The sequence below is a fragment of the Sarcophilus harrisii genome, chromosome 2, assembly GCF_902635505.1.
Source record: "Sarcophilus harrisii chromosome 2, mSarHar1.11, whole genome shotgun sequence".
Classification (NCBI taxonomy): Eukaryota; Metazoa; Chordata; class Mammalia; order Dasyuromorphia; family Dasyuridae; genus Sarcophilus; species Sarcophilus harrisii.
In genome coordinates, this window is record NC_045427.1 from 370,146,264 (window position 1) to 370,164,784 (window position 18,521).

General features: G+C 35.0%; 1 protein-coding gene across 2 annotated transcripts in view; it reads left to right on the plus strand.

The window, feature by feature from the left end:
* The window catches only part of LOC111721103 (serpin A11), a 48,834-nt gene that overhangs the window by 15,118 nt on the left and 15,195 nt on the right, over positions 1-18,521 (plus strand). For both annotated transcript variants that reach the window (XR_004232107.1, XM_023504706.2), the window contains exon 3: positions 9,696-9,966. Coding sequence is in view for 1 of the 2 variants with exons in the window: in XM_023504706.2 (XP_023360474.1) it covers positions 9,696-9,966 (271 nt within the window). In the remaining variant the exon portion in view is untranslated. The remainder of the gene's footprint in view (positions 1-9,695; positions 9,967-18,521) is intronic.

An 18,521-nucleotide genomic window follows, 5' to 3' on the forward strand; every position in this document is an offset into this window, starting at 1 on the left:
CTCTTAGGCCAAACATCTAGTGATCCTGAAAATCCTCAATGATAACTTCCACCTTGTCATGCATTGTCCATTCCAGTGACCCTAACCCTTCATCTGTCATTATACAAACTCCATTCTCCATTTTATACTGCTTGCTCTCTTATTTCCATCCTCTTCAACCCAAACCCCACAATGTCCCACTACAAACCTATCTACCTCTTCCATTGTGCTCTATGAAATACATGCCCAGTAACCAACATATTTGTTTCTTCTTAAATCTTTTCCTTTCCCAGTCCTTTAATCTTCTGGCTATCCTTTGAGACTTAGTTCCCCCTGGATGACACAATTTCTCTGGCACCCTTTCCAACACTGGTTGCATCTTCATTCATTTCCTTCTCTCATTGGTCAAGAAAGGCGAGGTCACCTTACCTCCAGACATTCCTTACTGATCATTTTCACTTCCAGGCTCTCCTTGTACCCCCTGTAAGAATTACTTAGTAATCACTCCTCTTTTGAAAATGACTCAATTCACCAGCTACACCCAGCAAAAGAACTCTGGGAGATGACTATGAACCACTACATAGAATTCCCAATCCCTCTATTTTTGTCCGCCTGCATTTTTTATTTCCTTCACAGGCTAATTGTACACTATTTCAAAGTCTGATTCTTTTTGTACAGCAAAATAACTGTATGGACATTTATACATACATTGTATTTAATTTATACTTTAACATATTTAACATGTATTGGTCAATTTGCCATCTGAAGGAAGGGGTGGGGGAAAGGAGGGGAAAAGTTGGAACAAAAGGTTTTGCAATTGCCAATGCTGAAAAATTACCCATACATATATCTTGTAAATAAAAAGCTATAATAAAAAAAAGAAAATTTTAAAATGAAAAGAAAAAAAAAAAAGAAAATGACTCAATTCACATCCCCCATTCAATAAAAAAAATCTGGTAGCTGTTGTCTATAAATTTCCAAAACATTTTGCTTCTTTCTTCAATGAGTTCAGTATCCAGCTCACAGTCTTGCTCTTCTTCATAAATTCTAACCTTCTACTAGGGGATTTCAACATACATATCAATGCCTTAAACTCTCACTTCCTCAACTTGATCATTTCTCATGACCTACTCTTATAGCCCACAAAGATGGTCATAGCCTTGATCTTGCCATCATCCAAAAGTGCTCCACTTCCATGTTGATAAACTCTAAAATTCTTTTGTATAATCACAGTCTTTTGTCACTCCACTTTTCTCTCTCATAAAACCACAATCCATGTTTTTCATCTCCATTGTGACCTCCAATCATTCAATCCCTCAGTTCTCTCCCAAGCGATCACTCCTGCATTACCTATAGTCTACTCCTTTCCTTTATTGTTTCTTTAATAAAAACAATTCTACTGTCTTCTCTCAAATCCCATGCCCCTTACCCTATTACCAGTCTTGCCCTGTCAACTCTCAGCTCTGCATTGCCCCAACCATCAGTTGCCTTCACTCCTCTTTCAGTTTCTGACCTCATCAATAAACCCAACTTCTCTCCCCAAAGATACCAATGAGCTCTTCATTGTTCAATTTAATGGTCATTTCCTAATCCTCATTTTTCTTGACCTCTTCAGTTTCTGGCATTATCACCCTCCTCCTTGATAATCTCTCCTCTCTCATTTTTCACGACACTATTCTGGTTCTCCTTCAAATTTTCTGAGCCCTCATTCTCAAACTTCTTTGCTGAATTTTTGTCCAACTCATACCTATTAACCATGAGTGCCCCACAATGGGTGCTCTTTCTCTCTTTCTCTTTCTCTCTCTCTCTCTCTCTCTCTGATTCTCAAATCTACTCTTACGCCTCTAACCTCTCTACTGACTTCCAAACTCACATCAAACTTCACATGATGAATATCTCAAATTGAATATTCTGTAAGTCCTAAAAGTATACTAAGTTCAACATGTTTAAAACTGAAGCCATCTTTTCCCCAGAGCTCTTGCTTCTCTTAAACTTTTCTATTACTTCAAAGTTACTACCACCACCCCCTAGTCACTGAAGCTCATAATCTAGATATCATCCTTGACTCCTCACTATATCTCTCCCCTCTCCATATATACTTTGTGGCCAAACCCTGTCAAATATACCTCTTATATGTACTACCTTCTCTTTTCTAAAACTGCTACCTCCCTGGTGCAGACCCTCATAACTTCACAAGTGAAATTTTGCAGTGACTCTCTCATCAGTCCAATTCATCCTCCACTCAGGTTTAACCATGTCACTCTTCTGCTCAATAAAGTTAGGTGACTTCATATCATTCCTAATATCAAATATATAATCCTCTGTCTGGCATTCAAAGCCTTTCATAAACTGCCTGCCTCCTACCTTTCCAGTTTTCTTACAGTTCATTCACCTATAGGTACTTTTTGATGCAGTTAAACTGACCTCCTTGCTATTCCACAAACAAAACATTCCATCTTGCAACTTTGGACATTTTCTGTGCTCCTCTTGTACTTGCATATTGTATTTTTTCCTATTTTCCTTCTGGATCCTCTTTACAAAGACAAAAGTTGAGGGGTGGGGAAGGAAGATAATAACAGTCTCTATAATTCCTTTATAATCAGTCCCTCTAAAGTTGCTTGTGACTGTTTGCTTCCAAGTCTTTTCTCTCTTTTACTCCCCTCCCCTTTCCATTTCCTACCTGTTTTTCCATTAATAGATTTCTTTTTTTTTTTTTTGGCATCCATTTTTTAATTAAGGCTTTTTTTTTTTACAAAGCATATGCATGGGTAATTTTTCCAACATTGACCCTGGCAAAACCTTTTGTTCCAAATTTTCCCCTCCTTCCTCCCACCCCCTTCCCTAGGTGGCAGGTAGTCCAATATATGTTAAATATGCTGAAATACATGTTAAATCCAATATATGTATACATATTTATACAGTTATCTTGCTGCGCAAGAAAAATCAGATCAAAAAGGAAGAAAAAGAAAAACTGAGAAAGAAAACAAAAAGCAAGAAAATAACAACAGAAAGAGTAAGAATGCTATGTTGTGTTCTACACTCTGTTCCCATGGTTCTCTCTCTGGGTGTAGATGGCTCTCTTCATCACTGCACAAGTGGAACTGGTTTGAATCATCTCAATGTCGAAGAGAGCCATGTTCATCAGAATTGATCATTGTATAGTCTTGTTGTTACCATGTATAATGATCTGGTTCTGCTCATTTCACTTAGCATCAGTTCATGTACGTCTCTCCAAGCCTCTCTGACATCATCCTGCTGGTTGTTTCTTACAGAACAATAATATTTCATAATATTCATATGCCATAATTTATTCAGCCATTCTCCAATTGATGGGCATTCACTCAGTTTCCAATTTCTTGCCAATACAAAAAAGGCTAACACAAACATTTTTGCACATGTGAGTCCCTTTCCCTCCTTTAAGATCTCTTTGGAATATAATCCTAGTAGAAACACTGTTGGATCAAAGGGTATCAAGAGTTTGATAACTTTTTGAATATAGTTCCAAACTACTCTCCAAAATGGTTGGATCTCTTCACAGTTCCACCAACATTGTGTCAGTATCCCAGTTTTCCCACAACCCCAGCAACATTTGTCGTTATCTTTTTCTGTCATCTTAGCCAATCTGACAGATGTGTAATGGTACCTCAGAGTTGTCTTAATTTGCATTTCTCTAATCAATAATGATTTGGACCACCTTTTCATGTGACTAAAAATAGTTTCAATTTCATATCCTTTGATCATTTATCAATTGAAGAATAGATTGAACTATTATAAATTTGAGTCAATTCTATATATATTTTAGAAATGAGGCCTTTTTCAGATCCTTTGGATATAAAAATATTTTCCCAGTTTATCGCTTTCCTTTTACTCTTGTCTGCATTAGTTTTGTTTGCACAAAAATTTTTTAACTTAATATAATAAAAATTATCTATTTTGTGATGAATAATGGTCTTTAGTTCTTCTTTAGTCATAAATTCCTTTTTCCTCCACAAATTTGAGAGGTATAATTTGTTTATAATATCATTCTTTATGTCTAGATCATAAACCCATTTTGACCTTATCTTGGTATACAGTGTTAGGTGTGGGTCTATGCCTATTTTCTGCCATACTAGTTTCAAATTTTCCCAGAGGTTTTTGTCAAATAGTGAATTCTTATCTCAAAAGCTGAGGCCTTTGAGCTTGTCAAATACTAGATTGCTATAGTCATTGACTATTTTGTTCTGTGAACCTAACCTATTCCACTGATCAACTTCTCTGTTTCTTAGCCAGTACCAAATGATTTTGATGACCGCTGCTTTATAATATAGCTTTAGATCTGGTATAGCTAGGCCACTTTCATTTGTTTTTCTCTTCATTAAGTCCTTTGAAATTTTTGACCTTTTGTTCTTCCAGATGAATTTTGTTGTTATTTTTTCTAGATCAGTAAAATAGTTTCTTGAGAGTTTGATTAAATATAGATTAGTTTAGGGAGTATTGTTTTCTTTATTATATTCACTTGACCTATCCACAAGAACTTGATATTTTTCCAGTTGCTTAGATCTGACTTTATTTGTATGGAAAGTGTTTTATATTTTTGTTTATATAGTTCTTGACTTTCCCTTGGAAGATAGATTCCCCCCTAATATTTTATACTATTGACAGTTATTTTAAATGGAATTTCTCTGTATCTCTTGCTGATAAATTTTGTTAGTGATGTATAAGAATATGGATTATACATGTGGATGTATAAATGTGGATTTATTTCCATTAATAGATTTCTATGCCAAACCTTCCTTGTGTGTGTGTGTGTGTGTGTGTGTGTGTGTATGCCTGTGTGTGTTCATTCCTTTTCTATGTAGTTCAGATAAAAGTAAAAGTCATGTAACGACCACTCCCTATGTCTTCCTCTATATTTATATACTCTTTTTCTCTCATCTCATTTATTCATTTAGAATAAGAATACTTTATTCATCATTTTTTTCATAGAATATTCCTTTTACCCCTTTTCCTTCCTTTCTTATAACCAACAATATAGAGTAAATCTACACAAATGTCTAGTGTTTAACTTATGTTCCTCTGTGACACATAAAGACATTAGGATTATCAAGATACACTCCTCTGCTCCCCTACTAGAATATAAATACTTTATTTAGTCCCTTCCAATTGCTCAAATTTCTGTATTTTTCTTGCATTCTTAATGTTCAATGCTTAAAATTTTATGGAAAATCCATTTCCTCCTGTAGAATTATACTTAGTTTTTCACAATAAGTTGTTCTTGGATATAAGCTTTTGTTTTTCAGAATATCATATTCCAAGATCTATTCTCCTCCATCTTAATAGCTGACAGGTCTTGTACAATACTAGCTATGGTTCCTTTTCACTTGGATTAATTCTTTCTCACTTCTTATAACACGTTTTCTTTGATGTGAAAATACCATATTTGGGCTATAACATTACTAAGAGTTTGCATTTGATAGTGTCTTTCAGGAGGCATATTATTGAGTTATTTCTACTTTCACATTGTCCTTTAGGTTTAATATTCCTGGGCAATTTCTTTTTATGATTTCTTGAAATATGATACCCTTTTTTCCACCATTATATTTAGGAACTCTAATGATTCTTAAATTATATCTCCTCAATATGTTTTCTAAATCAGTTTTGGCTTTTTGTTTTTTGGGGTTTTGCTAATAGATATTTTTTCCAATCTTTTGATTTTGTTCTAAAATTTCTTATTGTCTTATGGAATTACTGAGTTCTGCTTTATTCAGTCTTTAAGGAATCCACTCTTTCATTCTTCTAGGTTAGGGTTTTTTTCTATAAAGTTCTAATTTCATGAATAATTTCCTTTTAGTCTCATTTTATTTCTTCATGTCATTTTTATAGTCTTTGTGGACAAACTTTTTCCTCTGAGCGCCTGCTTATAGTTGTTATGGAGTTATTTTCTTCTTCTGAATTTACATTTTGGGTCTCAGCTCATATGAATTGTTTTTAGAGTCTTCTTCTTATGCACAAATGTTACTCATTTTCAGGGCCATTTAGATTGGGGTTTTATATCCTGTCAACCCCCCTCTGGTACTGTTGGAAAAGTCTGTTTTAATCTTATTCTCTCTATGATCTGAATGTAACTGCCAGTTATACTACTGATTTAGATGGTATCAAGTCCCATTTTCTACCTCAATCCTTAACTTCTGTCAGAATTTCCTACAGGTTGAGACCTCCTTTATTCTCTTTCTTCTCTTTTCATAATTCTCAATCCAAATATGTTAATGTATCTTGCCAAAGCACTGATATGCCCCAGTGTGATATTGGAGATAATGTTCATCTCAGTCTTCTGCATAATTCTTTTTATACTGGTACCCAGATGCTGATTTGGTCCTGCCTTCTAAAGTAGCTCCTGAGAATTATATGACTGAGTCCTGTTTCAGTTCCCCATGATCTATCCAGAACCAGCATTTAGTTCAGGAATATAATTATTGGAACTGACACTAGCTAAAGACATCACTATTCCAAGCACTGGTAGGGTTCAAGGCTATTTGCTGGAATTCATTCTAGTTCCTTTCTTTGACCCACTTCCATTGAAAGCTAGTATTTTGCTGGCTTTTTATACCCCAACCTTCCATAAGCATTTGTCATTTCCACTTACTTGAATTAATACTGGTTTCCTAGTCCAACCCTTCCATAACTCTCGATTCTCTTCTGGTTATTGTTTTGTGCATTTCTCTACTGTATAAAGAAACTAACTTTTGAGTCATTTTAGATTTTTCTATTATTAGTCTGACTGAAGACATTTTATGATATTTTCTGGGGTTTCGTAGGAAAGTTAGGCTTCTTAGTAATCTTTCATGTTGTTTCACAATTTTGGATTCAAGGATACCAGGGCTCAAATCCCAACTCCTATAAGGATCACTTCTAACACTTGAAGCCAAGGAAGACAAACAGCATAGAACAGAAATAAGCACACTCTGAGCCCATTTCTTAGATAAAAGAGGGAAAAAGAAAAGAAAGTCATTCCCTTCTTACCTATTCAGTTCACGACACCCAGTTTGTGGGTGAACTGGGATCTTGACCATTCACAACAAATAAGACTAAACAAAAAGAGATTCGGTCTCAAGTTTTAAAGATGCAAACCACCAAAATCAAAGGAGACTATTCATAACATTTTCTGGTAGGAAACCTGTTAGACAATTTAGATATGCTCCAAAAGCCCCTCAAAGAAATCTCCATGTTAAGTCACCTGAGCATCCCCAAACAAGCTCAGGTTACAGTTATTTCACAGAACTCTCATGTTCTTACTGTTTTATTAACTTTTTGTTTTCCTTAATTTTCCTTCTACATCTACATTTTTTGTTCTCCCATTCTGTCTTCCTCTGTTTTAGAAAATCTACTCTTATGAAGTGTCTGTCTTTTACTCTAAATTCTCTATCTTCTTGTTAGATTTACTGATTTCTTCCTTAAGAGCCTCTTTTATATTTTCACTTAATTCTTTGTTGTAAGTATTTTGGAGTTTTTCCTGTATCATTTCCAGGTGCTTTGTAGAAGTAGTATAGTATCTTTATCTTTCTCAAGTAATGTTAAGTCAGTTTCCTTTATTGTGAACTATTTGAGAAGTCTCTTAGAAAGATTTGTTCATTTCTGTTTATTATATAGGAGTTATCTGTCTTTAGCAGTCATTCTTCTGATTTTTTAATGCTGGAATTTCTAAAACTTTTTGGTCTCAGAATCTCTTTATACTCTTAAAAGTTACTGAGGACTCTTCTAAAGAGCTTTTGTTTACATGGGTCATATCTATCATTATTTATTGTATTAGAAATGTAATTAAATATAATAAAATTAAGTTAAATTTCTTAGAAGTATTATTAAAAACAGTTTTGACTTCTAGGACCCCTTGAAAGTGTCTCAGGGATTCATAGGGAGCTAGATTATACTTTAAGAAAGACTACTTAATGGTATCCTAAAGGTAAATGTTTTTCTTATCTCCAATTCTTTTATTTCTATAGATCTATTGCTATTACTTTTCTCCCCAAGCTTACACTATCTGGCTGCTATAGGGATACTGAGATGCTACTGTAGTTGTACTTATTCTCTACCTTTCTCATTTCCACCTGTCTCTAGCTTTCATTTGGAAGTTGGTGAATAAAAAGTGGGGGATAGCCTGGGATCATCTGGGACTCTTCTAAGAGGAAACTCTGAAAAATCTTTGCAAACAAGTCTCTTGTCTATCTTTCTTTTATTTCTCCTGCTGACTACATGGTTCCTTCTATATAGTATTAAATCATTATGATCAAAGCTACATTTCAGATCTGTTTGTTCCTCTGACCCTTCCTACCTGGATCCATATTTCTCTATACAAGACTCTTTACTTTCCTCTTAATCATTAAGGCTGCTGTGAATAAGGGGCTTCAAACCATCTAAGGAGCACAATCTCTTGGAATACTTTGAACAGATTAACTGCAAATATCTAACTAAAATCAAAGCTCTCAGTGATGACTTTGAGCTATCCTGGATGGGTGCCAACATGAGGCATGGGAGTAAAGAAGGAAGAATGCCAAGAGCAATGGTAATTTTTTTTCTATAAGAATTACCTTGCAAAATGTTCTTTCAATTTTCTCTCATTCTCACTATCAAATTTGCTCCAATTTCGTGCTAGGGTGGTTCCATTATAGTTTCCTTAAGAAAAGGAAAGAATTTCATCTTAAGTTGCTGTTTACCTTTCCATGTTCCCAAAAACCACCGATACTTCAACTAAAAGAAACTAACTTACAATTTTAAGAATCACATTCTATTGTCTTAAAGTATATTTCATTCATATGGTACTTCCTTTCCTCTTTAGGCAAAAGATAAAATTGTCTTCTACATCTTGAAAGATTAAATTAAAGAACAGATGGAAAAAAAAATACATGATGCCTAATAGAAATAGAAACTTTCATAGAATTTGATGATGGAGATAAGCTAATCCCAACCTCCTCAGTTCACTGATAAGAAAACCAAGGCTGACCAAGAAGGGAATTAGTCTCAGGTTAGAAAGTAATTTTAAAAATTCAAGATTCAAATTGAGATCCTTCTCTAGATCCATTGCTCTTCCATTATGCTACCAGGACTTACAATGTAAAACATCACAACAAGTTGCTATAGAAACTATCTACCAGGTCCAGATGATAGAATTAAGGAAGGTAAGAAAGGAATAAGCATTTACTAATCTACTATGTTCCAGGCAGTGTGTTAAGTGCTTTTCAAATACTATTTTATTTGATCCTCACAGCAATCCTAGGAGGTAGATCTACTATTATTCTCTTTATTTTGTAGTTGAGTAAACTGAGCCAAATAGATATGGGCTGATTTATACCACAGCTAGTAAAATATAAATAAAGTGTATAAAAAGGAAAAATTATTTTCAAGATCCAGGTGCTGTCCAAGTTGTCCAAGTGAACAGCCTAGCTATAGAGCATTGTCTTTTCTTGTCTGGAAGCTAAATGGTTCCCCCAGAGTCATAGATTTTAGAAGTGGAAGGGAAATTACAGTTCATCTATTTGACCTTTATCATTTTACAGAGAAGGAAATTGAAACTCATTTAAGTTAGATCTCAAAGGTAGTAAGTGGTAGAGCCAAGAATCAAGCACAGCTATTTTGACCTTGATGCTTCTAACTATACAGAAGATGAATGCCAGATAAAAAGCTATCTTTGAATATGTCAGCTTTAGTTTTACTCATTTATGGTTTCCTTATTTCTGTCTCATAAGCCAAATGGATACACCCTTTCAAACACTATTGGATTAAGAACCATCTAAGTTCTTCTATGGATAAGAAGATTATTAGATCTTCAATGATGCACCAAAAGGCACAACACCGGTTTTTGTATGATAAGGAGCTGTCTTGCATTGTACTCCAGATGGAATACATTGAAAATGTCCTCATCCTTCTCATTCTGCCAGATGAAGGGAAAATGAGACAAGTAGAAGATTCTCTGAAGCCAGAGACCCTGAAGAAGTGGAACAAATTACTATTGCCCAGGTAATTGGAGGAATCTGGATTTCTAAGGGCCTAGGGAGGTATCTTAGCTGGTAGAGGATACAAGGTTTGTGGGAAGGGTAATATATTTTGTTTCCCCATTAATTCTAATTTCCCCCAGATACATAGTTTATTGAGAGAGGAAACAGCAAATGTGTTTTGTTCTTTTTCAGACTCTTTATTCTTTTTCTGACTCTTTATGATCCTGTGAATCATCTCATCCATGGTGTTTTCTTGGCAAAGATATTGGAATGGTTTGCCATTTCCATCCAAAGGAATGAGGAAAATAGGTTAAATGACTTACTCAGTAAATGTGTGAGGTCAGATTTGAATTCACATCTTTCTGACTCCTGACCCAGTACTATATCCACTGAATCATCTAGCTATATATCCATTAACCAGTCTCTAGTAAATCAGTTTCACAAATGGGAAACCAACCATCACCAAGTTCCTTTCTGAAATTATGAAATAAAAGACTAATAATAAATAAATTATGAAAAAAAAAAGCAAAGGACAACATTCTAAATAAAAGTACAGTAAGATAAGTACTTATCTTACTCTCATCTGCTTCCTCTTTCTTTCTACCTGGGGACTGGAGATACAACTTTAGCCTTCCCTTTCAATCTTATGCAAAAACTGGTCAGACCAATTTAGTTCCTCTCCTCTCATCTTAGCACCTATAATTCACAAAATTACAGAATTTTAGAATGGAAAACTACCTCAGAGATCTGGTATTTTATAGAGCTCTTGGATGTTTGCAAAATGGTTTCCATAAGTTATTTCACATGATTCCTCTAAGAGCCTTTTGAAGGCAACTGTCTAGAATAGAGCATGATAAAGCACAGAGAGATACATAGAAGGAGTATGATTAAATATGTCTTTTAAAAAATAAATATGAACATTGCATTTGTCAGGAAAATCTCCTTCTATAGAAGTTAGTTGTTATAACCAGCACAATGCAAATGGGCTAGTGGCAGTTGAAAATAAAGAGATAAGATTGCTGATAGTTCATCAGAGCTGTTTATTAAAAGAATTCATGATGCTTATATACCTTAAAACCATAGGTTATCATGAAAAGCATTGTTCTGTGACCAACCCTGGTTCCCATTTTCTATGATCGGATTCCCTGAAGCATATTATTAGTTTCTGGAAACTTAGCCTTGTGCAAAATTCACAGTACCCCAAGAAATGTGCCAAGATCTTATGTTTTTTCATGATTTCAAGCTTAAATGCACTGTTGATTTATCTTAGGAGGGGAGAAACATCCCAGTTATTGGTGTCTTTAGTTTCCTGCAAGCTCTCTATATCTCTCCCTTTTTTGTTTATTGAGGTGCTCTAAATCCTGAAGTCTGAGATCCTGCCTGCGGACATTCTCTGCAATTTTTTTTAACAATGGTCATAAAACAGCCTACCATAGTAGGTCGACAGATACAGATACAAATAAGTAAAATTATATCAAATGCTACAAGTATAATTTCATGCCCAATAACACTGAATGTCCCTTGTGCTCTCTTAATCCAATCAGCAATTGCTTGGGCAGACTGATCAGGCTCTAAATTTTCATGTGATTCTTTATCTAACATATCAGTAATCTTTTGAAAATCTTCAATATTCAGTGTAACATTTGAATTTCCCCATAATTCATTAAGGTTATTTCTAATTTTATTCCAAATAACATTAACATTGTATTTCTTATTAATCATACAGAAACTAGTAAGCCTGTAATCACACATCAATCTTTGCTTAATCCTCAATATTTCTACTTCTTGTTTTATTTCAAGGACAATTGATTTACAGCTTCATAATTGATTTATAGCTTAATAAAATTCCTTAATAATCTTATTCTATATAGCAAACCCTTTAGAGATGCTCAGAGTAAGGTCATACAAATAGCTAGCTTGAACCACTTGATTTTGAACAGTGGTTACAGACATAGCAAGAGAAGCACTGGACACTAAAATAGAAATAATTCAATTATACCAAAAACAATACATGAAATACATCTTTTCTTTCCACTTTTGCTAAATAAATGTTCAATGTTCTCTAAGGAATGATCTACTTGCATATGATATCAATTATCACTCTTTATAGGTAACATATTTAATGAAGATTTCATAATAACAAACATAATACTGGCATTAACCTTACTTCCTATGCATTCAGAAACTTTGCATTCCCTGCAAATAACATTATAAACTCTTTCTACCTTTGCTATTATCACCTGGCCAATTTCTTCCCACATGAAAGCATAATCATTCCCCAAATATGCCTGCACTAAAGCATTATATGATACATTTTTATTTCTATTCTGATAATATCCCTCTGTAGGGGCAAATAGTAATGTGATTTTCCAAACCTAATCATTCCACTTTTGATTATTTCCCCACCAATTTGGTTTGGGGTATCCTCCATGCATATAGCTATTATGAGAGTCATTAAGTCATTAAGACACATAAGTCTGATTCTAAATTGTGTGACAAAGTCTCTGCTGGGTTCTCGAGTCCAGAAAAGGAGGATCAGCTTCTTTGGATTCCCAGAGGTTGCAATCCAAACAAGGCTCCAATTGGGACTTGTTCCCAGTTCTGTCCCTATATCCATAATAGTAGTTATTAGATTGAAGAAATGTATGTTTTATGAGACTATGGACATAAAGCCTTTTTTACACAATTGGAAGATTGCAACATTAATTGCTAATTAAATTAGCTAATTAAAAGTTTGTGAAAAGGGGATCATATTTATAATGAAAATAAATAGGTTGTATCAGGCTACAGCTGTCAAAGTTAGCATTTGTAGTAACACATAAGGGAGGATCTTTAGTAAGTGTTAGCATTCTTACAAGGTACTAAGTCAGTGGAATTGATAAAGACAATAATTATCTAATTTAGCATGGTTCAGTATGATTAATCTGATCCTACAAGGAGATGTTATGGGCCAGAACTTGAAACAAGGTACTAAGTGGAATTGAGGAGACAGTGGTTAAATCTAGTTTAGGATTGATTTAATCCTACAACAAATAACAGTATCCTAGTGATATGATGATTGTTGTATACTTAGTGTGGGATATATAAGGAGGAGGTCTAAAGGCCAGGAAGGACAAGTCCACTAGAGGATAAGCCCACTAGAAGCTCTCAGAGCCTCAGCCAGGATTCAATCAAGGAGATTCACAAGCCAGAGAAGGCTGCTTAAGCTCTCAGAACCAAGACTACAGAAGGCCTCTAAGAAAAACTAGCCAAGTCCCAAGTGAAGGAGATAAGACTTTGGAGGAGACAATAAAGGATTTGGACTTTAACTCCTGGCTACTTTGAACTGAAACTAAGGCTGCCTCCAGAAGCCCCCCAAGAAACCTGCTCCCACAGAATATTACAATTTAGAGAAGAACATTACAAGTAAGTTCAGTAAAATTAAACTTAATTACTGAACTATTTGACTCCCCTCTATGCTCATTAATACCAAATTCCTTAATTAAATATTGAGATCCTTTATCATGCAATAGAATTTCAGGAATGTATTTCTCTCCTCCAACTATTCTCACCCAAGGTGAAGTTTGTATAATACCTGAGAAGGTTTTAGTTTTTCCTTCTCCCATTTTAAGTTGTGCCCCAACTAGGGCCAATTGCAGGAGCCATGCCACTGAATTCCCCTTGCAGTGTCATCGGCCTCTGTGAGTCTACTTTTCTTTTGTCTTAATGTGCTGGATCAATTTGGATAGGGCAACTACAATTTTTCCAGGATCCATGTGTCTCCTTTATCCATGGAAATACAAAGAAAACCTCAATCTCAAATTATTACCTTACCAGGGCTCCTCCATGTCCCTGTTAACATCCTTCCATATCACATGATGTAATAGGGGGTCAGGCAACAGAGCTATCCCCTTAACCTTTTCTGTTCCACTTTGAGGAAGAATGATGTAGTATAGAAAAAATAAATAAATCAGTTAGAGTGTGGGACATGTTATTCAATGTGAGATAATTAATGGTTTGTAGTGCTTTAGCAATTCTGTTCTTGGGAAATTTCTCCTCCCTTTTTTTCAAGAATAACTTTCAGAATTCTATTCTTATATTCTACAATAGCCTGTCCCGTAGGATCATAAGTGATTCTGGTAACATGTGAAATAACCTAAGAAGTACAGAATTTCTTAAACTATAAAGAAATGTCAGTTTTGACCTGTTGATGGGTCCTTAAAAGGATGAAGCAAAATAATAGTCTATTACATGCTTCATAGTTTCTCCTCCCAGAGCAAAGGTGTAAGTGAACACTGAATGGAATCTACAGTAACATGCACATATTTGCATTTTCCAAATTCTAATACATGCATAATATTCATTTGCCAAAGTTCATTAGGATATCTACCTCTGGAATTAATATCCTTGAATTTGGGGTGTGGGGAGGAAGGAGGGGGGAAGAGAATGAAATAAAACACAGGCCGAACATCCTTTGACTATCTGTCCAGCCTGCTCTTTGGTAATTTGAAACATTTTTTTGAGCACCTGAGCAGATTGGTGAAATGTTTTATGTGATGCCTGTGCTTCTTCCATGGTCCCAATAAGACATTGATCTGCTATATGATTGCCATAAATAGAAGTCCTCCAATGTTAGTGTAGGAAGAAACATGTAAAATATATATGGGATTATGACAAACCCTATGTCTTGAAGATCTTGAAACATACAAAATATCTTATTATTGCTTCTTTTAATATTGGTTGTTTCTATTCTAGATAATCTGATACAATGTTGATAGGCTCTGAAAATCTAAGGCAGTTGTAATAGCTGCCAATTCATTGGGGGGGAGATTGAAAAAAATGTTTTGATTTTTTTAAGTAGCTCATTCTCAGGACCATATATATAGGCAAGATAAGAATTTGTAACATCAGTAAATATGTTTTTGACTCAAACTGGATGTTCTGATGTAATTTCCTGAAATATAAATTCATTTTCTGATAAGAATTTTAAAATCCCTTTTGGATTGTCATATTTAATTGGCACAGCATGGATCCTAATTATAATCTGCCATTCAGGACTTCCTTGTATTAATTATTGTATCTGGTCTCCATTTTAAGAGATATATATCACCTCAGGTTTGTTGTCACTTAGTTATAAGCACCTATTGATAAGTTTGGAAATAAATTTTGCTACTGTAACTGGGTACATTTCTAAAGAAGTGAATGGCTGATTATGTAGATATCTCCATTTTATGATTTTCTCACCTTATATGATTATGCCTATAGGTGTATATCTCAAGGTCAAGATTCTGATCTGCAACCCTTTTCCTTCTTTTATTCAATCAGCGCATCTTTCTGCAATAGCCTTTTCTATTATTTTAATAGCCTCTTCCACTTCCTTTGTTAATAACCCAGATGAACTTAATCTGGAGTCACCTTCTAAAATTTGATACAATGGTGCCATTATTTCATTAAGAATTCCTAAACATCCACTAATCCAACTAATATTCCCAATTAGTTTTTGAAAATCATTCAATGTGACTAGTTGATCCCTTCTTATCTGTACCTTTTGGGGTCAGATTTATTTATTTGTAAGCATGCTGCCAAGATAATGGAAGGGAGGTTCCCTTTGAATTTTGTCAGGGGCAATACACAATCCCTTAATGCTTGTGTTGTTTCAGCTAGAATTTTCTCAAGTTCTCATATATTGGGATATGTTTAAAGAATATTATCTATGTAGTATATCAAATAAGCCTTAGGGTAGGCTTTTCAAATAAGTTGGAAAATTTCCCCCACAAATTTCTGAGACAATATAGGGCTTTTTTATTGCTTATGGTAGTACCTTCCATGTATATCTTTTAAGAAGTGCTTTCAAATTAACATTAAGGAATGAAAATGCAAATTGTTGAACATCTTGCAGATGTAAAGGTGTAGAATTTCTATTCTCCTTGATGTCTATTATCCATAAAGGCCAATTTTCAAGAATCATATTTAGAGATGGAAGATGTAAAATTCCCTTTGTATTCATAGTTTCATTAGCCTTCCTGAGATCTGTAAGCATCCTCCATTTACCAGATTTCTTTCTTATTGAAAATATGGGAGAGTTCCAGAGGCTGTTTGTCTCAACTATATGTCTGCTTTCTAATTGCTCCTTTACTATTTCTTTTGGGGCAGTTATTTTCTTGATTTAGAGAGCCACTGATTAAGCCCCACAAGATTATCGCTAATCCATTGTATAGGATCAACTGTGGCCTGCTCTTCCATTAGGGCCCCTACTAAAAATTTGTATTAAGCTTCATTTACATTTGCAATAATATGTCCTGTCTCCAGAAAGCAATATGTAAATTTGGTAAACAATACAGGAGGAAACCTCCTTACTTGTTCTCAAATTTCCAACATAACGTGTGACTACTCTGTTGGTGTCTCTCTCTCCCATTCCCACTCCCCTCATGCTTATCTCAGCCACTGACATGCTACGTGTCAACTCCCATTACTGTTCATTAATTATTGATCTGTCTGCTCCTGTATCTATCAATCCCTAAATATCTTTTTCTTCAACCCTCAAAGTAATGAGAGGTCTTTCTTCCTTTTGTCCTTCCTGTGCCCAAACCATCTGGGATTCTTTCTGTGTGAGTACCTATAATAGAGGATCACTAGGCGTTATTTTTATGATTTCATATCTTATGTTTTCAATGGTTATTGGAATCCAGTTATTTACTGAATCTGTCCTTTTTGTTTGGTCTGTGTGTTGACACTCATAATGAAAATCTACACATTCCCCCTTTTTTGTTTTTGAAATAAGTCCTTTAATACCTCAAGGGAGTTTTAAAAGGAGGGTTTTACTTTTCAAGGGATAAATCCTGACTACCCTGAAGGAAATTCTAAAGGACAAGTTACTTCTAAGGGAGAGGCAGTACAAGGAGGGTGTCAGCTGCCTTTCCTTGGGCTGAGAGAAGTAAAGGAGTGTGTCCTGAGGCATATAGACCTCTATAGTTTGTTTGGAGCTCACGGCTAAGCCCCTTGCTCCTTTTCCCTACAGCTTAGATCAACATTCTGAGGCCCAATGATAACCTTTTGGACATTTAGGACATTTTTGCTTTGGTCTGGATCTGACCTGGTCTCCATTTCTACATTCCTTTTTGAAATGTGCCGTCTTTCCACATTTAAAACAAGTGAGCTTATTGCCCTTATTCCTAACTGCTTATTGAGCTTCTGCCACAAGATGTACTTGATTTGTCATAAATTTAACTTCCGTACTCTTCCTAATCATCTGTACCAAAATAGCATCAGAGCAATAAAAATGTTTTCTTATAATCAGTACCACAATTTTCTTTTCCTATTTGTCTAATAATTTCTTGTAAATCCCCTAAATAACCTAAGGTTCTTTTTGATGTCTGCTTTATTCTGGCCACATAATCTGAATTTTTTCCCCTTCTTCCTGTTACACTTTTGTAAAATCTACAGTAAATTGTCTACTGGTCACTATCTCTTTGCAGGCCTGTAATGCACATCCTTGATAACACATAAACCTCCAAAGTATACCCTAATTGAGTTCCTAGTAACATATTATGACATATTATAACCTGTACCTAATAGCATGTCTAAATTAGGTGCAGCAGCACCTTGTGTTCTCATCAAAACAAAATATGCATTAGCACATTTCTCTGTTATTAGCTTTCCACTGTAAAAAGTCTCCAGGTGACAAACATACTTTAGTGACCTGAAGCCAATCAAAAGGGGCTAACATATCTCCAGACAAGTTTTCTTAATAATGTGACAATATAAGAGGCCATGGGATCATAATTCATTACAGTTGATTTTAATTCTTTCAGTTGGTTTAACTCCAGCTTTGCCACGTCCTGTTTCCTTGTGCATCCTCTATGACAAGGCAAATCATAAGAACCTTTGAATATACAGCTAAGTCTTTCAATTCCTCTTTATTCTCAATAGCCATTTTGGGGATGGGGTATGCAGTTCTTGTATAGGATTGTATGAAGGGCAGCATAAAGGAGCACTAGATAGAGCACCAGGTGGGCTGCTCATTGCCTTTTCCCCTATTTCCTCCTCTTTTGAACCCTTATTTTGTTCCCTCATTATGTCTACAATTTCCTTTACCTCTCCTGGTTTTGATAAGCAAATTTTTATAATGTTATACAAAGAGAAGGTATCAGAAGAGAAGGACAGGGCGGGGTCTTTCTTTTTGCATACTTTGTATAACATTTCTCTGGCGGCTTTCCATTCACTAGGAGTAATTTGGGAGCCAGTCAAGAACAAGGGCACATTGTTGTAAACATCCTAAAGAAATGCTCTTAATTTTCTTAGCCCTTACTTTCTTATTAACTTAAATAACTAAAAGTTTAAGATCATTCCCTTCATTTTTCAGTCCTTTGACTATCAGTGCCTGACATGATCAGGGTCCTATATTGGGTGCCATTTGTTGTGACCAGCACAACACAAAAGCATTGTTCTTTGACCAACCCTGGTTCCTGTTTTCTATCATGTGATTCCCTGAAACATTGTTATTTTCTGGAGACTCAATCTTAAGTAAAGTTCACAGTGCCCCAGGAAATGTGCTAGGACCTATTGTTTTCTCATTTTTTCAAGCTTAAATGCATCCTG